The following is a 21314-nucleotide window of genomic DNA, read 5'->3' on the forward strand; positions in this document are numbered from 1 at the left end:
GTTGTGAGAAAAACAGTTCATGAATTCAACGTAATATGGGGTGTGTGATTTATACATAGGTCCATATGGTAATTAGAGGGTTAGGTATTCCTTCCCAAAGTTTCTGCACTCATAGAGCACATGTACAGTTCACAATGATAACGGTGGCAGATTTACAGCTCAAAATTTAGTCAGTCTTGAAGCAATGTATCTCTGATTTCAGACAGGTTAACAAAAAGCAGGTTTTAGTTTCTAATCTGTTTTAGCTGATTTTGCCGGCTGCAGCTGTTGCTGGCATATTCTATCAGCTGTAGGTAGTTAATTGTATACATAATATGGTCCTAAAGGATCAAAGATACTCTCCCTAGAGACTTGTACTGCATGAAAATACAGAATTCTCACTAGATGATGATCCATGTAGAAGATGTGGAAATAATATGAAACAACATTGTTTTTGTATTGCAGTGTAGAGCTAGTTAGACCTAATAAGTGTGACATGGAAAAATGTCAGATCAGACTATTATTTAATTCTAACATAACCTTGTCTGGCTGCTTAGTATACATATTTAAATGAGCAAGCAGAGGTTAGATTTATGCCTTATAATTCATATCTTCCAGCGGTATGTTTCAGTTTTAATGAGGAAAGAGAAAAGGCTTTGATGTGGACTAACTGGTGTGTACGGCGAACTTAATGCTCATGCAGTATCTCAGGTAGGGAGTTCAGCTGTGGTTGCTGAAGTGTAAGAGCAGGGCAGAGCTGCTAGTGTTATGCTGGCCCCACACTGGAGGACAATTTGGCAAATTTTTGGTCTGATTTGCCCCCAACGAATTCTCCCACTTCGAGGCTGGTCTGAACAGATTATCTGCCCAAATGATCCTGTAGCGTGAGGAGTTTACATACATAATAATCTCAAAAAATAATAGAATAATCTTAATGCCATCGACTGGACCGACAGTTTTGCCCAATTTCAGCTCCTAATTCTGTAGCCTCAAAGGAACAACAATATAGAATATGGGAAAGTCTTTTTGGGCCCCATGGCATCACGTGACAGACCCAGGAGTTGGTATACCACTTTTTTGCCACTGTTTAAAATTTACTGGGGGCTTGGAGCTGTCCATCTTTAGACAGAGTATGATTTTGACAGCTTGTCACCTGCAAGATTAAACATTTTCCCAAATTAGGGACAGTTTAGATTAAAGAGGCATTGAGGTCGTGTACAAAATGCTACACAAAAGGACATAAATTGCATTAAGATGTTTTTATCTAACAAAAAAATTCTACTTTCTGCTGTGAAAACCATGCATTATTACTGGATTGCAATAGAGGGTTTTAAATCCTGTTTATTTGGCATCTTTTGATGATATTTTCGGTTTTGGGAGGTTGTGACCAAATATAATCTGCGGTATTTAGCTGTTCTGTTGGAGAATGTTACTGTTTGCTGAGCTAACTCTCTCTCTCTCTCTCTCTCTCTGTGTATGTGTGTGTGTGTGTTGGCAGGGTGCGGCTAGAGGCCTTCTCCGACAACAGCGGGAAGCTGCAGCTCTCTTTGCAGGAGATCATAGAATGGCTGACAGCCAAGGACGAGGAGCTGTCGGAGCAGCTGCCCATAGGAGGCGACGTGGGGGCCGTCCAGCACCAGAGGGAGTTCCACCAGGTAACGAGGACCATGATACCTTTTCAGTGCACATATTACACATCCTATACAAATACTGGCTGAGTCTTTATTCTGCACAAGAGGAAATAGATTTCCACGCTATATCTACATACAAAATCCACACATGTGCTCCGTTAAATTGAGTCCAGGTAGATTCAGACATGAGAACAGTCAGTATTGTGTGTGACAAAAGGGACAAGACTCCCGCGACAGTACAGAGTGCCCTTTAAAGTGCTATTTCTGCCTCTATAAGGGATCAGTGTGAGAAATGGATTGAGGGTGTGCCCAGGGTCATGTGCTATGATCTGTGCAATGTGATGGCTCTGTCACTGGGATGTGAGAAGCTGGAGGTGGAGAGGCCAGTGATTTTGGAGGCAGTGGTTGTAGTGGGTGGATTTGTTGTGGCTATTGACGATTAGCATGGGAAAGAAACAGACATGCTTTTTCAGATGTGTTTACAGAGTTTTTGCAGGCATCTTTTGTAGATATTACAGATATTGATCAAAGCTGAGTTTATTGATCAGCTGCAGTCAATAAGAGAAGAAACAGGTTCAGCTGTCATTGTTACTATTGACGGAGTCTGAGCTTTGTGCACTGCAGTGTTTGTTGAGAATGCAAAAACCAGCTTAAACACAGTGCAGATACATGTTTTCTGAAGGAAGAGCTTTACTAAATGCTTAAATAGACATGATTGTTGAGACACTGTAGAATAGCCTTAATCAGGATGGGAAATTTACTGCCACTGTCGCTGGTCAATTCTAAAATCTACCAGCCACTCAGAAGATTACCATTGTTTTTTGGGCTGGTGAGTAAAGCAAATTTATCAGCCACTTGCATATTTTACCAGCATTTGATCAATTGTGTTCCAATGTTAGTTTTGTTTTGTTATCAAATATATGTAAAAAAAAAATAAAATAGCTGAAGTGTAAAACTTTTGCCTCCCTGCTCTGGCAGTCAGAGTAAACACAGTTGACCCTCTCCCAGAGTGCTCTCTTCAAGACTTACTTTACAAATATTTTGACTTTAATACTTCCTTTAAATGCAGAGTTTCTATCTGGAGCATCCACTCCATAAACTTTTCTTGGACACCTCTTAGGCTATAGCTTCCGACATACTCCTAGTTGCTTCTGTGCTATGATCGCTTACGCCTTCCTGCCCTTTTCACTCTGGCTGGCCCGTAAAAGTCGCCACAGATACAGGCAACTCCAGTATACTGCAAAATACAGAGAGCTTACCCTGGCAGCAATAGGCTTAACCAGCACTGTGTGAATTTGTTTGACAAAGACTTGAATGTAACAGATGTTCATTTATATGTAAAAGTCCCAAACTTTAGTTTTAAAATCCGTCTTTTCTGATACTGTAAAATATAGAAATAATAATTAAAAGCTTTCACCAGGGTCTCTAAAGTGAGCAATGTAAGTCACATGACTGAAAAAATAAAGCTCCAACTGCAGTTTCACTTTTACTTTACGGATGTTAGGAATGAGTTTTGACTCAGCTGACTAGAGAGATGTTGGGGTCAAACTAATAATTGTTTTCGATTAGTCTGTTGATTATTGTCTTAATCGGTTAATCATCTGGTTTGTAAAACATCTGAAAATGATACAGGATGGTTGCATCAAATGCTTTGTTTCTTGAACCACAGATATTTACTTTAATGTACGACCAGAAAAAGAGATTTCTCACGCAAATGTTTGGCTTGGAATTTGACTGAATGGTGAACAAATCAATAATCACAATAGTTCTTGTGATTGACTAAATTGACCAATTGATTAATTGACTAGTTGTTGTAACCAAGCAACAAGCTCACGGTCTGAAAAATGAAGTCGATCAGCAGAGTTACATGAGGATTAGCTCACCTCTTTCTAACAGCTATTGGTTAATGATGACAATGGTACGCTGATAGGATTGGCAGCCATTTAAACATTTTATTTTTTACAATATAAAAGTTCAAGGCTTTAGGAAACATCAGTAAGATTTGCTGACAGCGGAGTGAGCCACCTCCTCCTCCTCCTGTCAGATAATTCCTCCATGGTTCAGTGATTTGAACTGGCTTGTAAATCCCTTCAAGGGCTTGTGTGGATAGAAGGGCACACAAGCTCACAAACTCAGAGACTGAGACCTTATTGATCATGGCACAAATCAGCGCTTGTTTATCTTTCCAATAAATATTTTCACCCTCATGTTTTAGGGCAGGAGAACCAATACTTTCTCTAAAACCTTTGCTCGTTATTAGACTTCTGCAGGACTCGATCAGGTGACAGAGTTAAACTGAAATGTTGTTTATTAAATTTCACTCGCAAAAACACAGACCAAGTTACATTTGCAACATACACCAGGCTTCTTTTAGCCTTTTTCTTCTCACCCACGTGTTTCATTAATTTTCTCAGGTCTGTGTTTTCGTGGTCAGACTTTGCTCCATCGATTTTAGTTTGGTTGCACCTTTTTATAGAAGGTAAATAACCTGCGTGTTTTTCACCTTCCCCTGAATATAAACAAATATAAAACTCATTCATCCAAGAAGGGAAATTAATTTCTGCAAGCAAATTCAGTGATTTCTTTCTAAACACATTAAACATGTAAGGAAATACTTGTTGAAACCACGTGAAAAGACTGAACTGTGTAATACTGCATTGTGGAGTTAGATTGTTAAACTTTTTATTTCTGTGTCCAGAATTTTTTTGTCAGCCTAAAAGCATGCTCGACGACGCACTGGAGCAACCTTAACATAATCTCTTCCCTTTATGGATAAAGAACGAGCTGCAGCGAAGCAACACTCTTGTGAGCAGATAACTTAGTTGCACAGAGCACACATGTACCCTGAGCCGAAGAGCAAGCTGCCGCACAGCTCCAGACTCTTGTAAGCGACATTACCAGTACAAGGGGTTAATAACATATTTTTCTTTGGTATGACAAACTCATGACACACATTTATTTTTGCCTGGACTTTAAAAATGATGCAGAAAATCACCAAACAAGACATACAATGTTCCTGTTAATGAAGTGAATGAGTTTATACAATGTATTTCTTTTTGCACATTGCCAGTGTGACACACTTTTAGCTGGGTTGTGTTAAGATCAATTTTTTGTGTGTATGTGCAGGACCTTTCTTTAGTGGCTCATATCTCATTATCGTTGTCTCCTCCAGTCTCGCACCGCACCATCTTCATCACTCAATACAGTGGAATGAGGTGCTTTTTCCTCATGGGGATGCTTATTTTATCTTGAAAGGCTCTGCACACCCACATAAGTGTATTACATTATTTTTTGGCTTATTAGATCTCTTTTTTGGGTTGAAGTTGGTTTGAGCGTGTGATGGGATTTTGCTAAGGGCACCAAATCTACTGGTGTAAATTGCTCCTTCTTAACAGGTACAACAAAACTAACCAGAGAGTCAGTGAGATGTCAAGCAAGTGTTAAAAGCCCACACAGTACAGGAGGAGGTACAATTATAATATCTTTACCACATCTAATGCCACAGTGTAAAGCCCCACATCGAAAATGTTACGTGAAGGGATTTGCCATTTTTAAACCAGCTTTGTATCATCTGCATTTTCATACACCCGGACGCAAAGAGTATGGGAGCAGATAGAGAGAGACCCCCCCCACCCCACCTCTTTCTCTCTCAGTGCCGCAGACCTTTACCTCTGTTTTCACTGGTCATATAGCACCAATTTTAAAAATATTTGCATCTTTTCATTGCATAGACAGCCCAGTTTAACGAAAGACCAACTTTACAGCAGTGAAATACTTCTTTAAAGTCAACATATGAGACTATCAAGAAAATGTTTTGAAGTATCAATGTAAAAAAATGTCTCCCGTGCTTATTATGCTGTCATGTTATGCCATAATTAGATTACAATTACACATGCATTAATTAATTAATTAATGCAATAATTAATGCAATTGCTGTTGTAGTTAGTACTATTTAGTATAAAACCTGCAGGTAATAATTATGATTATAGTGTAAGTAAAATAAATAATTGTACACAGTATGTGAACGGCCAGTTTTCATACTACGATATACCTAGAAACTGTTATACTGCTGCAATGTTAGTAGTACTTACACGTTTTGTCTGCAAAAATGTATTTCTATAGTGACTAAAGCTCTCAGATAAATGTAGTAAAGTAGAAAGTGCAATGTTTACCCCTGAAATGTAGTTTACTAGAAGTTAAGTGGCATGAAAATAAAATACTGAAGTACAAGTACCTCAAATTTGTACTGAAGTACAGTACTTCAGTGAATATAAGTAGTCACATTCCAGCATTGCCAGAGAAGTCTAATCAACCTGTAAAATGTGTTGACTCATTACAGCCTCTGGTCCCTTATAGAATAAAATACATATATAAACTCGGGCTCTTTTTATATCAGACTTTCTTAATTTAGCAAGCTGACAGAATAATTGGAGAGGATTTCAATATTTTGTCAGTAGCCTTTATTTTATTGGGCAGATCAAAAGAAAATAAATGGGTTTCCTGTGTGTTAAAGACACCCACTGGTGGGACAATAACAAAAATCCCAGGATGTCTTTAAGACTGCAAAGTCTCTCCACTGAAATCTTTTTTAATTGACGTGTTATATAGCTCTGTGTGCGCTGTGCTGGGGAGACTCTCATAAAGTTGGCACAGACAGGAGTTGCCCAGCAGGCATATGTGTGCGTGTGTGTGTGTGTGTGTGTGTGCGTGCGTGCGTGCGTGCATGCGTGCGTGCGTGTGTGTTTGTGCGCGTGCCTGTCTTACTGTTAGAGTCATACAGATTGTTGGCCTGTTCAAAAATAGCTTCAGACAACAAGCAGAATAAGAAGCAGTGGCTGCAATCATACCAGAGAAAAAGCATTTGATTTTTATGTTTTTAACAAAAAAGGAATGAGCTGCCATGATATTTAAATCAAGAAAACAATAAAGATTCAAATGAAGGCTTTGAAATGTACCTGAAGGTGTGTGTGTGAAGGGTAGAACCGTTAAAATTTATGCTCTTTAGATTCTTGCTCCTGTGTGACAGGAAGTATCGGCAGAAATGCCACCTGGGATGCTCAAGATGTTCTTTCATCTCCTGGTAAATCACCTTAGTTGTGGGTGATGTATCTCAAGAACTGGAACTGGTTCAGACATTTGGAAGCACACACACATGCACACACACATTTACAGTAGCCTACACTTACTCTCTCTCTCACACACACACACACACACACACACACACACACACACACTCGTAATTGGTTCTGTAAGTACAGCAGAGTTTCCCTTTCCACCCTCTTTCCAATTTTCTGTGCTGTCAGTTTGTGCAGTGTTTCTGAAAGGCGACTTGTATTGACAGTGAGAGGTTTGGGGCTCCAGTTTAATCCCACTCTGACTCCCACCTTGACTGGTGCACTGTGGAATCAGCCTCCCAATTAACAGGACGATGAAAAAACCACACTCACACTTACACACAAATCTGCAATTGCTTCAGTCCGCCTTCTTTTCCTTCTTAATGTCTCTTTTTCCTCCTTGTGTCTCTTTTGTCACACACACACACTGTCAGCTTTTATGCTTTAAAGGTACAATGTTTAATCCTTTAAAACCTGGTTCGTCATTAGTTTTCTTGTGCTGCGTTCAGGCACCTGTCACAAGCTTTCTTAACTCTTTGAAATCTGACTAAGACAATGACTAACTTGGCAAGAAATGTCCCACAAATTGCAAGAAAAAAGTTAAAGGTGACGAAGAGAATGACCTGAAAATTCATTTTAAAAATGGGGGAAGAATTATCACAAAATTGTCAAAAACATGGGAAAAATTCCAGAAAGCTATATCTACTGTATACTCATTATAATGGTATGTTTTGTTTGGTTTTTTTTGTTATTTTTACCCCTCTTTTTTTTTCTTATTTTCCGGTAATTTTCCACTAACTTTTTGCGAATGTATGTATTTATTTTTGGGATTTTTGTTTGCTTCACTTCCTTCTCCCAATGTTTTTGAAAGAAATCAAACCAATTTGCTTAGGTTTCAAGGCGTTAACGTCAGGCTACATCCCCAAAAGAAATTGGGAGCAGGGTCTCAGTGGTCTACAGCTGTTTACATTTGTGGTGGCTGATGTTCAGAATTGCTTTGTCAGACTTGGTGGGCTCACTTCACAGATAAATGTAAGCTGTTTTTGTTAGACTCTGTAACTTACTGATTTGCTCATAGAAGTCCTTAAATATCTATGTGAACTGGATTCAGCATTACCTGTAGCTACGTTGTCTGCCAGTGGTGTGTCAGATGCAGAGTGAAGGTTCTGGCACAACTTCACCTACTTCCAAGGTGCATGGAGAAGGAGAATAAATCAAAAGTAGTCGAAATCCCAGCAGCACTTAGTATACTCAGTATTTAAAACAACTTGTTTTGGTTTGTGGCCTTGAGTGGGGCTTTAGTCTGGCAGTAAAGTTGTGGTTCGGGGTTTAGGTACTCTGGAGTCCTTCACTGTCTGCATGCAGGCATGTGAGGAGGCTCCAGAGTGTCTGAAGGTTCAGATACTGCCAGATCAAGACTGCAGATATTTAGACTCTAGCGTTAGACACAGCTGTATGATAAGTGACATACACTCTATAAGGTTAAATCATTGTTGTGTTTCTTTAAGTTTTTGGTGTGTCTTTGCCCATGAGCTTTTCAGATCTGATTTATGTTGTCATTGAAGTAATTTATTCATTTAAGATCAACCGTGGCTCATCCAGTTCATTCTTTTATTCATTTAAATGAAGACTGACCAAGAGTACAGGTTTTTCTGCATTAGTGATAACATTATATAAAATATTAAATCTTGTGGCTCTTTTAAACTTGTGCAATATTATCAGACCAAATGGATCAAATCCAGATTATGAAATGAGTCATTTCACTGGGGTTGTTAAAAAAAATCTATCCACTGATTTAGAGACGTCTCTTTTACAATGTAAGTCTATGAAAGAAGTATCTTTGTGCCACACAGTATCACCTTAATTATAACTGTTAATTATACTTTGCCACTATGAAAATTGGCTTCAAAGCTGGGCACCGAGCCCATCCTTAAATGTTGAACTGAGGGCAGACTGGACACGACAGTGACTCACTATCGCCTCTTTAGGTACAAGTGGTGTTACAAGACAGGATGGGGCTGGGGAGTAGCTGCTTAAAATGCTCATTTTAGTTGATATATCTGCAGCATCATACAAAGACATCTATCACATAATGGTAAAAGTGATACTTCATATTCTGTTGATGATGTTAGTCCATTTTTTAAACACTATAATTCTGTGCATGTCTCACACATTGCACCTTTTAAAACTGCAGTTCGTGTTCTCCCTTTCCACAGCTATCCCTCCAACATTGTCAAGGCTACTTACTGATGCATAAGGCTCAAAAAATTCACTAAGTCATTCATAGGATTCACTGTTGAACATGCTTCCTCTCCTCTCCTCTTCCTCTCCCTCTCTCAAAATGTTCCATTTTCAGCACAGCACGCCTTTATAATCTGAGATGCCTCGGCTTCCCGAGCGTCTGGTCGTTCTAAAACTTTCCCGACAAAGCAGAGAGGGAAATTGCATCCCAGTTTTCTATGGAGAATTAAAGCGTTTTAAGAAATGTGAATTATTGATCTTAAGTGGATTTATTCTGATGTCGTTTGTGTGTGTGGGAAGAGCTCTCTGTGCTACATTTTTATGAGTGTGTGTGTGTGTTTGTGCATTTGCATGTGTATTGGTTTGGGAGCATGTTTACTGTTTGTGTATTTTGGGTGGTGGTGGAGAAGTTTTGGGTGGGAAGATGTGTTTGTGAGGGCTGTGTGTGTGTTTGGGTGTTGGGATAAGTGAGTGATTTCAGGGTTTGGGAGGGATTTCATGTGCAGCTGCAAAATCTTTTCTGCGTCATGCGACGGGGCAAAGGAAATAAAAATTCATCCTCTGTGTTCTCAGAAGCGCATTCAGAGGAGCCGTCCAGAGGGAGGGGTAAAAGGGATGCCATCAACATGTTTAGACGAAATGAAGTCAATGAAGTCATTTCCTCCCCCTGACTTTTTCTACCCCATGCATTATGCATCTTAATCTGATCTGAAGGCTTCGCTCTTAATGTTCCTTCAACCAAAGATGAAGCCTCTGAGTGTGAAATTTAGCTGGAATTAAAGTTTTAACATGACAGCTGGCTCAGGGAATCTGAAGCTCAGCTCCTCTTTGGGCAGCAAAGCAGCTAAAGAGGGTATGGAGAGAATAAAGAGAGCGAGAGGATGAAAAGAGTGTAAAGGAAAGGAAAAAGGAAAGAAGCGAGAATATGAAGAAGAAGAGGGAATTTGTTTGTGATTAGAGAAAGAGTGTGGAAGAGAAAGACAGCAGGTTTTTCTCTATGACTGTTGCAATGGGAATCTTATCTTGCGCCACAGCTCCTCACCGTTACACACTTTTGCATGTTTGCTCGGTGCCGGCTGGTTTTCGCTGGTGTTTCGCTCGGTGTTATCAGGGCTGCTCTGCTCTGGTCCTGAGCTTTTTCTAATAGGTGCTGAAACACTGCTGTGCCGCACAACACTGCTAATTCCAGCTAGTAATGTAGATTTTCAGCTGAAATTGTAATCTCCTCATAGCGTAAGAGGATTGAGTACGCTGGCTTCACCTAAATAAATTACTTTGAAGAGAGCTGGCTTTAATTCACACACCTGCAGTGTGTTTTATACAGAACAAAGATTAGTGTAGAAGAATGAAGAAGGTTGACACACTGGCTTTCTTCAAGGCCCTGGGGAAGCTCTGGGTATCTGCGCATTGCATTTGTGTGTGTGTGTGTGTGTGTGTGTGTGTCTGTGTGTGTCTGTGTGTGTGTGTGTGTGTGTGTGTGTGTGTGTGTGTGTGTGTGTGTGTGTGTGTGTGTGTGTGTGTGTGTGTCTGTCTTCTTGCATAAGGAGTGCAGTTAAATCTGGACCAGTGGAGCTGGGCTCTCCAGCTAATTGGCTCTTCTGTGTGTGGTGGCCAGCTGACCAGTACTCCCAGCAGATTTGGTCTCCTATTGTGCCCTGGGCTCTCAGCACAGGCAGACAGCCATGTCCTCTCATGCAATCCTGCCAGTGGGTGGTTGCTGAGTGTGTGTGCAGTGATACCTTTAGGTAACCTGTGTATTTAAACAAGCTAATTATGTCATTCGGTGTTTCTTATATGTGTGAGTGTGTTTGGTGTCATCCTAATTAGGCCTATTTAACAACATAAGATAAGATAACTTTTATTTCGACATTAAAAGTTCTAGGTGCTATATCATATGCAAATGGACTTGCTTGAGTTTCTTTAAAACGTCAGCTTTCATCAGAGCGGCTTCTTCAACTCAAGCAGGTCCAGCTGCCCACAGTCTAGTACCTAGAATTACCATGACCTTGATGACTGAGAATCTTCACCAACACATTAAAAGTTAAATTCAAGAACAATAAAACTTACCCCTGCTCAAACCAATGCACTGATGGGTAAATTCACAAAAACATTGTGTGGCTGTTGCAGCTGCTAAACCTGCACCAATAAGACAAAAAAGTGTCATTCTCAGAGCAACCATAAAGGGTGAAATGCGCCCCTCTATCTGCACTGCCAACTACATAGCGTCTTGTTGCAACAGTGCTATTTGCAGATATTTAAACAAGGTAATATGCATATATTTGACACCAAATAGTCAGCTTTCTTTGCAAGTGAAGAAGAAACAGCCCGATTCAGAAAGATCACCTCACATAGCCACATGCAGAAATAGTGAAATATTAGCATCTTTAGAGAGTTGGTGGTAACTGAAGCACATTTATAATCGGTTGTCACACCCAGACTTTCCAGTGACGGTTGTAACAGTGATTGTAGCTAAGTGAAGGCATCGGCATGCCAGGCATGCCTCTGCACCTTGTCGTTCAGGACCTGTAGCTTGCACTCTGAGAAATTCACTTTTCTTCTCTCTGCTGTTGTTTTGCCTGCTGTGTTCTCAGCACAAAGGCAACATTAATACTTTGTCACATGGATAACTGCAATCAAACACAAAAAATTGCATTCAGCTGCAACACCTTATGGACGTGTTTGTACTGTAATATCACTGGTGCAATACTGTTGTGAATTGGACCTTTAGATGGGTAGCATTGGGTCATGAACTGTACTTTTAATGGTACCAGGTGAATTATGTTGGTATTACTGAGAACCTATTCATGTTAAATCAATCAGTGCCATGTTTTGGTACCTAAAAGCGCACCGGGATGAGAATGCTGGATTCAGAAAGGAGACAAGGAGACAGTAGCTCCGCAAAATGTCCTGAAGCAGGAAGCTGGCTACGGAGGTCCATTGGCTTCCCAGTGAGCCGTATTATCGCTGCTGCAATATCTGGTGTATTTTATTTGATTTTTTATTTCAGAAATAGCCTAGTTTCAGTTCTGTTTGTGATTGTGTTTTATGTACTAATCCCACATATTTTCCATTTGTGTCAAGACAGAGAGAGAGTGAGACACACACACAGACAGACACACGAGCAAGGAGCCAGACAGAGCCTTGAGCTCTATGTGTGATTAGAAAAGGGAAGAGGAGCAGACTCTTCTTGTCGACTCGGCTTCTTCCAATATTACATTGTTTTTATTGAAGTAACAGTAAAGTACCAATAAAAAAAAATACTATTCGTTCCTTCGTTGTGAATTGTGAAAACATGTGACAGTATCCAATAATCCACTGCGAGCTAGTTAGATGCTAAATGGTGCATTGAACTCACAAAGGTTTGAAATATCACCACAATTTATGTACCAGGTGATTCCACTCAGGTGGTCGTTGGCCACCAGTGATGCATCGCTTGAACTAGACCAATGAAAACGCCACTGCTGGATGTGAATAATGGAGGTCAGACTCTGCTGTTTGCTCTTGTTAGCAGCTGGGATGTGTTGTGAATGTTGTTGTATCATGACTGAAACATTTGTCACCTTTTGTTCACATGTACAGAAATACATTATTATTTTTTTTCATCCACAGAGCCTCTTTTTTTTTTGTCAGTGTACAGGCATGTATTTACCATTAGCATGCTGCACTGTTTGCCAGTTTTCCATAATGTGTTGAGGTGAAGCATCATGACTTGCTCTAGGGGGATCATTTCCCCAAATTTTAAACATATTGTAGTGTGACAGCAGCTACCTGGTGGTAAACCTGGAAATGTTTGCTGTTAAAATCAAGAGCTGCCCTAATGCACTAGGGCCACAATCAAGTGCTATTTTCATTGCCAATTCATCGGTTAATTATATATATTTTTGTCCATAAAATGTCAGAAAATACTGAAAAATGTCCAACAAAATGCCCTGAAATGTCTTGTTTTGTCCGACTAGTATTACAAATCCAAGGATGTTCAATTTACAAGAAAACAATACAAAAAATCCTCCCATATGAGAATCTGGAACCAGCCAATGAATGGCTTTTCTTTTGGTCTATATTAAGTAACGCTGTCTCAATTGAGGAGTAGGCAAAGGTTCAGCTTACAGGACTCATCTTCCCCAGCTACAACCAACACTCGAGTCTAAAAAACAGCTTATGTCTTTCATTTTCTAACACCCCCCCTCCCCTTCTCTGGTTGTCTCCCGGCAGGCGTTCATGGAGGATGTCAAGTCTCGCGGGCCGTTCATCTACTCAGTCTTGGAGTCTGCCCAGGCCTTTCTGGCTCAGCATCCCTTCCAGGAGCCAGAGGAGACCCTGACCGATGGAAAAGGTCTGCTCCCTTCACACTCTGTGCCAAATGCTGCGCCAGCTAAAATATCATACTCACAACCTCCCCCCGCTAAGTTCATTTGGTAGGACCCATGCAGGTGGAATGTTCCATTAATAGTTATTAGCAGTGATCCGTCCTCTGGTGTCACGCTGGGTTTAGGGAAAGTGTCCGGGTCGGGACCAATTAGCTCCAGCTCACCCGCTCCACAGTACCATCTGCTCAGATCAATAAGACAGCAAGCTCTGCTCTTTCTCCACCAACACGTCCTCTTCATTCTGTTTTGCTCTCAGCACACGGCGCTCATCTGGGAAATACTGAAGCAATCTACCTGACTGTGCTCTCCTTGTGTGTCCAACTTGTTTTGCCCTCGGTCCTTCATTTCTCTGTCTTCCCTTGTTGGTGTACCATCCGTCTTCGATCATTGCACTTCTCATTGTCTGACCTCTAACCCCTGCTCTCCTCTCCACCCTGTTATTTCTCTGTCTGCTTTATTTTTTACTTCCTCCTTTGCACCTTTATGTTTTTACCCCTGCGTGGCCTTGTCTAACCTCTTCCACCCTCTGCAGAGGTGTCTCCACGCCGGCGAATCTTAAATGTGAGCCGCTCAGTGTGGAAGCAGGCGAACGTGGCCAGTGACCTGTGGGAGAAGCTGACGGCACGCTGTGTGGACCGCCATAGGTCAGACACTTTTTTTTTTTTAACATTGTGTGTGCAATGTCTTTGTGGTTCTTGCAGTGGTGGAAAGTAAATTTACTCTCATTCCAAGCGAAATTTTGAGTTACCTTGCGACTTTATTTCTAGAAAGTGACTAGCAACAAATTCAATATCTTATCTAAAACTGAGAAATCTGTTGTATTGTAATTCATTCTCATCTATGCTGCTTAGTAGTCTAATTAGACCATCCTTACACTGCAATATGAGCTCAACATTCAGTTTCTCTCTCTGTATCCGTCTGGAGTCAACTGCCGTCCCAAACACTTTCAGCCGGCGGGAGTACTCGCTTTGACAGAGAAACATCTTCAGCCAATCGTGATGTTAGCACGAGCCTCTAACCCTACAAACACGTTGTCGGTTAGACAGTGACTGTCTCATTTAGCAACCAGCTGCCTGGATTGCAGAATCCCAGCTAACAGCATCCTCGCTGTCTGTCCGAAGTATTGTGAACAACGATCTGCATGGCTGTGATCATCAGCTCTGAAGCCTCTAGTATCTTCTCCAGCTTCAGCACAGTCAGTGATGAAACAACAATGAACATGGATAAGAAAAATGGCAAAAACATCTTTTCCTTTGAGAAACTCTGCGAGTGCATTCTCTTGCTGTTGTTTAATTGTTATCAACTCTATTGCTGAATTAACGTCACTCATTGCTGTGTTTATTCTACTAGTATTAGTGCTTGTTGCTGTGCGAGCCGCTGTTTCTGTTTTGCATGTCACGTCTTCAAGTACAATGCAGTCCCTGATTGGCTACTTATGTTGTTAATTATGGAGCGAATATCTGAATGGCCCTGACTGGATTGCAATATCTGGAAAGTGTTTGGGGTGGCAGAGAGTCCAGACTGATAAGCAGAGTGAAACAGAATTTTAAGCTAATTGAACGCAGCTTTCTGTGGGAGAGTAGTTGTAGTGAGTTCAGTACAGTACAGCTCTCACTCTGTGGATTGACAACACCAGAAAGTGGTATAAGCGCCACACCTCTCTTGCCATTGAAATGTTACGTTGAGGATTTCCTACTGAATCTACTCAGTGCAAAGTTTTCATGCTTCCATTATTCTATATGCAAATAAATGTGCAATGACGTCACCAATACGCAAAGCGTACGATGTCGTCTGGCAACATTTAGAGACAATCAGAGCTTGTGCGACTTTCATTGGAAAATAATGGCATCATTGGTGTTTAGCTGGAGCCCCGTGTAATCTCAGCTGTTCCACCAAAGAGAAATTTAATCTCTAAACTCTGTGTTATTGAATAATTGATCAAAGCCCAGAGGTAAAAAAATCCAAGATGTCAAAATTGAAAAGGCACACGTGTGTAGCAGAATGTTTTCTGTTTTTCATCTTTCCTCTTCTGTTAATCATCTCATGACCCTTCAGATTTATCCCCTCAGAGGGGACCGACCTTTATATTGACAACTACTCGTCTGAACTATGAAACTTTAAAACAGGCTCCACCTTAACCATCTACACCAGGGGCATCGGTGGATCAGTGGATAAAGCAGGCGCCCCATAAATGAAGGCAGTGTCCTTGCTGCGGTAGACACGGGTTCAATTCCTTCTCGCGGCCCTTTCCTGCATGTCATCCCCTCTCTCTCCCCCTTTCATGCTATCGATATGTCCTGTCTAATAAAGGCAAAATGCCAAAAAAAAATCTTTAAAAAAACCCAGCTACACCAGAAAATTGATACATCTGTAACACCAATCTGATAATATCATCAGCCACAGAAGCCATTTTCCTGCACGATGAGTACTTTTACTTTACTTTTTAAATTTTAAGTACATTTTGTTTCTCTGTACTTTTGCTTAGGATTTTGAATGCTGGACTTATGCTTAGCCAAAGTGGTTTATTTACTTAAATAAAGGATCTGAAAACGTATCCTGCATTTGCCCCTGTCAGTAATTTTAAAAGCACAGGGGAGATACTGAAGGTGATGGTGAATGGAAAGGAGTTTTCTGTTGAAAGTGATGATTATGCAAGTTTTGTAATCAAGGTCAGTGTTAGAAGCAGACTTTGAGTCAGATCTCTGTTCAGGATGGCAGCAATTTCATGTCCTCTGAAAGCCTTTCACTTCCAGTCCTAATGATTATTTTTAAAATAAATTAATAATGTAATGTCACTGTAGTTCATCAGGGAGTTCACTAAACTCCAAAGACTGTGTCCCCATGAAACTTTTGCCTGAAAGCAAAAATTTTGGAATTCAGAAATCGTTTTCTTCATGAATGAGAAACTGGATCATGCTTGAATATAAATGTTATTATATGCCCAAGGTCAATATTCAGCTGCTCAATGAAATGCAGTTGTAGACCCTTTATGCTGCACAAGGAAAAAAGAAAAACCTAACAAAAAACAGCAGTGCACTCATGTAGTGGATTTTTTTTTTTTTTTTTTGCATCAGGAGGATTGTAAAAATCAGCAACACAAAGACTGGTGAATTCTCTGGTCAGATAATACAGCCAGCATCACTGGAGTGATTTTTCACCTGTTATTTGGTTTATTTAATCCAGGCCATGGGGAAAAAATGATACATTGTTGTATTAATTAGTTTTGGTCCAGTTCCTGTTTTAACTGATTTTTTATAGACGAACCAAGAACAGAAACGTGGCATTACAAACACTGACAGTTAAGGGCTTATTTATGCCCAAGGCTAGAAACATAAATGGACACAGATGGACCTTCCGTCCATACTCTGTGTTCATTTTGTCCCTATTTGTGCACATTTTCTAAAACGTTATGGATTTGGACAAAAAGGAGCAGTACCACCGGAGGTCATGGAGGCAGTGTAACATAATTAAAGATGGATACGACTGTAAGACACAATGAAAACATTAAAAAATTGGCAAAAGAAAACAGATTGGTATATATAGCACATAGTGAAAAGAAAAAATCTGTACATATGTTGCAATCTTTTTAATGGCCTCACAGTCCAACGCAGTCTACATCTCATCTAAAAATTATATTATTATTACTTCCTCCACTGTTTTTGTTGAAACCTTTGACTCTGCCATCTGGTGCCATCTATTAGCTGTATCAGTGCTGTCATAAAGGATTCACGGAAGAATGCTGGCAGTGACGTTTACAACGTTTGAAATAGACGTACCTATTTTGTATGTAAAGGGAGGATAAATGAGCCTTAACCTGTAGATTTGACAGTTTTGGTGATTGTCCTCCTGCATCATCAGGATCAAATTCTGGTGATTGGCAGACGTTTATGCAGTAGTTTAATGCTTCTGGTGTGTGTATTTATTTTCTTTGGTATCACAAAGAGCTCACGAAGAAATGACTGATTACAAAGAATGTTGTTATTATTAGACTGCAAATTGACAGCCTGTTATGAATAATGACAGGTATGACAGGTGAAAACAGGGCTAAAAAGAGGTGTCTTGTACAGCAATGATTCAGAGCTGATTATTGTGTGATTGCTGTCAGGCACACATCACACTTAATAAACTGACAAAGTACACGCAGTTAGACTCAAGCACAGGATTTTTTCTAATCAGGGGATATACTGGCGCTGATGTGCATATGCATCTTCTTTGTTACCAAATGATATATGCACACATGCATACATACTCATTTGGTATGTACATATATAATATATGTATATGTGGCATTCAAGCTACAGATGAATTATAAGATAATTGTCAGATCAGTAGATGGATTTATCAGTAGTTCAGCTTTCATAAAATCCTGCTGTAGTTTTGTTGCTTTCACACCACAAATGAACCACACCAGAGTCCGCCTGGAAGTGGAGCGAGACCCATCCTTTTCAGGCGGTCTCAGCTCGGTTGTTTAAAACGCACCAGGATTTGATAGGCAGCCCAAATGAACCATACTGTGCAAACATTGTCTGAGTTTGTTTTTTTACTGGGCCAACCCAATAAGGTGTGAAAGCAGCCCTCGAAAAGTCAAGAGATTGAGGTTCTCTGATATGTAACGAAAAAGTCATGCATATTTGCTGGGAAATTATATCAAAAAATAAATTCTTATTATAAAAAATTATTCAAAAAATACGTTTTTCCATACAACACAAAAATGCTTGTAACTTTTCAAGCTGTTAAGTCAAGACTGTTGTTTTTCCCAGCGACTGTGTGTGTGAGTTGATCCATCGCAGGGTTCTGCTGCAATACATTACATGCAATACAATTACCATAACCTGATTACAAAATGCGGCAAATATAATCCATTACAGAAACAATTTGGAACGCACATTCATCAAGTTTTAGATCACTGGAAAATCAGAGCTCACCAGAATATTAAAATGTGTTTTCAAAGAAAGAGTTTCAATTATGAAATGATGGTATGGAATAATTTGCACACAGCTCTGCTGAGACGACAGTCTGTAAATTTGAATAAATGATGTGTTTGACTGCACGCTCGGTGGATTTTTATAGATTTTTTTTTTCGCTTGCATTAGTTCCAAATTTTAATGGTGCAGGTAGTTAACTGTAATGAATTATGTTTTTAACAAAACCCCCAGACACATGGAGAGGACATTAGAGCGCCTACTCCAGATCCAGGCAGCGATGGAGGAGCTGGCAGTGGCCCTGGAGCAGGCGGAGGGGGTGAGAGACGCTTGGGAGCCTGTTGGAGACCTCTTCATCGACTCGCTTCAGGACCACATAGATGCCACCAAGGTAGACACAGAAAACCACACTCGGTTTTTCTTGTTATCTCCCTCATGCACACACTTGCACATGCAGACACATTATCATGAATCCCTGATATAAATGGCTTTTACCTGTGGAGTACAATAATTGTCTGCTTTGAGATAATCACCTCTGACGATCCCTGAAAAACGCACTTAAACACTTCGTAAACAAACATTAAAACAGTGGCTTTTTATCAAATAAGCACAGCAGTGGTATGTTACTCATACATAAGCGAGAGATGTGTTTTGCTTTGAAATGTTTGTTTTGATTGCCTGTGCACACGTCCCTGTCGGAGTAGCTGCGATCTGACAGCTGATGACAAGGACGCGGCTCTTCAGACTGACTCGGTGGGATGGCAGGGGTTACAAACCCCCAGTTGGAAAGATGTTGTTAAGCAAATGGCAGGTCATTGGTTCAGTCATTATGGAGTGCCGAGGTGCCGCTGCTGCCTGTAATTGTGTGGCGCTGTTCATTAGAAGTGAGGGCACTTCACAATAATCATGTCACTGTTTGGACTCCTGTCACAGCCAGCACATGTTCAGCACGGTCTTTAGGGCAAGCCTGTCAAGTAGACCTCATCTGTATGCCCTCACTCACTTACATTTACACACTCACACATAAAAGAGCACACACACATGGATGCGTGCAAATTAAACTCACATAAACCCACATTATGCACAATTCCATACACACATATAAGAATAATGCTGTGTTTGCACCAAACATGATGAAAATTACACAGCCTCCGTTGTTTACTTTCCCCATTAAAATCCCTATATATAAAACCTATATAAAACTTAAATTACTCAGAGCATTTTGCTAAGAAGCAACTCAACAAAAATATATTTTCAGGGCTTACCATGTAATGTTATGGTTTTGCTCACAAGTCTCCAAGTCCTCCAAGAAAGTTTTTTATTTTGTGTCTGTACAGTACTGACACTGAGTGTAGCTCTGCGTGTCCAGGCAGCCACATTGTTTATCCTTCGTTTCTGAATCTTGGTAACGTCAGGAGAATCTCAACTAGATCTCAGTGCTGATAGGCTATTATAACACAGCGTCATGTGAATTTATAGCTCAAGTTGAAAAATGTCAACTTGCACAATGAACATGAAGACCCTAAATCTATGTCTTCTATTCCAACGTGTCCATGACGCCACCCGGGGTGAATTTGCAGCCATTCGCATCTTGGCATTGACTTTGCATGTAAACCTGCCGCGCGAAACGCTCACATTGAGTTCAGTGTAAACACTATAAGGCTTATTTTCAATAGGTCTAAAAACAAAATGCTTCCGACAGCTTCCCAGAGTACCAAAGGGGCATTTTTATATATCTTGTTTTATCCAATCAACAGTCCAAAAGGCAAAGATATAAATTTGCTATCACATAAAAGTGGGAAAAACAGCAAACATTGATAGAAAAAAAAGACAAACTGTTCAAGAAGGCGATCCATTCTTCAACAGTTTCCAGTACAGAATCATTTCTTTTCAGCTAACTCACTGTTAAAATCAGTGTTGTTGTCCTTGAGATTGGTCTTAAAACCACTTTTTGAAGGTCTTGGTCAATTATCAGACGTGATCGCATTTCTACTCAGTTTTGTCTCAGAAAAAGAGGACTCGTGGTTTTATTTCAGGACCACAGCTATGTTGATATCACAAAATTGCCAGTGGAAAAAAACAGTGCTGAATAATATAATTAAGTTTATTTCAGCTCTTTAGTGTTTGTATGTATTTGTTTGCTCATATAAAACAAAGGAAAATTGCCACACATAAAATTCACTTCTGCAATGCCTTCTCATTATTTCTCATGGTGCACTTATACATACACACATATATACAGTAAAGCAATATAAGAGATGAATGAACAGAAATCTTGTTTTGTTTTCTGTGGGTGTTTATAGATATGTGGATTTTTCCTATCAATTTAGCAAACACCTGCCGTTTGCATGTTCCACATTTTATCAAGTGTGTCCTGCAGTGTGGGACTCACATTAGTCTTAGTCTTGACTTGGTCTCAGTCCATCAAAGTGTAAAAAATCTGTCCAAAACTGAAGAAGACTTCACTCAACGCTACAGTTTGCTGAACTCCAGTTGGCATTTGCTTATTAACTTGGTTTACTGTACCGTGCGTACATGAGAATGTGAGTAATCTTTATAGTAGTTATTATTCTCTTACTTTCAGTGAACATTGTAGCAGTATTTTGCTGTTTTATGTAGAGTATAGTGACAGTGTTTGAGTCGCTGTAATATTTTGACAGTCACATCATGCCAGTAACTATTGCAGAGGCTCTTTTCTGGCATTCCTTGTTTGCCTGATATCAGACAGAATTGTCAACTTCTCACCCTCCGTTGTCATCTTCAGTCTGCCTAACTGATTTCCATGGGGGTGGGAGATTTAATTTTCTGAAACCACCGCTTGAATCTAACGTCATTTTATGTCCATGCTGGTGCGTAGCCATGCCAACATTCCTGTTTTGCAGGGTTTTAAAGAGTGGAGCTGAGTGAAGTAAAAAAAAAAAAAGTGTTTACTAAGAAGACATAATGATTAAGAACAGAAACAATAGCAGCGGCTTTCTTGTCTGCAGCACTCACCGCTGTTGTTTACTTTTCGTAAATTGTCATGCACTGCTTGACATCAGCTTGACAAAGGATTTAGTC

General features: G+C 40.1%; 1 protein-coding gene across 4 annotated transcripts in view; it reads left to right on the top strand.

Moving 5' to 3' along the window:
- Window positions 1-21314, top strand: part of drp2 (dystrophin related protein 2) — a 214657-nt gene that overhangs the window by 132160 nt on the left and 61183 nt on the right. For all 4 annotated transcript variants that reach the window (XM_088080931.1, XM_088080933.1, XM_088080932.1 and 1 more), the window contains 4 exons: window positions 1478-1634; window positions 13178-13298; window positions 13865-13976; window positions 18489-18645. In XM_088080931.1, coding sequence (XP_087937057.1) covers window positions 1478-1634; window positions 13178-13298; window positions 13865-13976; window positions 18489-18645 — 547 coding nt within the window. The remainder of the gene's footprint in view (window positions 1-1477; window positions 1635-13177; window positions 13299-13864; window positions 13977-18488; window positions 18646-21314) is intronic.

This window comes from Plectropomus leopardus, chromosome 8 (genome assembly GCF_026936395.1).
Source record: "Plectropomus leopardus strain MGB_pleo_1.0 chromosome 8, ASM2693639v1, whole genome shotgun sequence".
Classification (NCBI taxonomy): domain Eukaryota; kingdom Metazoa; phylum Chordata; class Actinopteri; order Perciformes; family Serranidae; genus Plectropomus; species Plectropomus leopardus.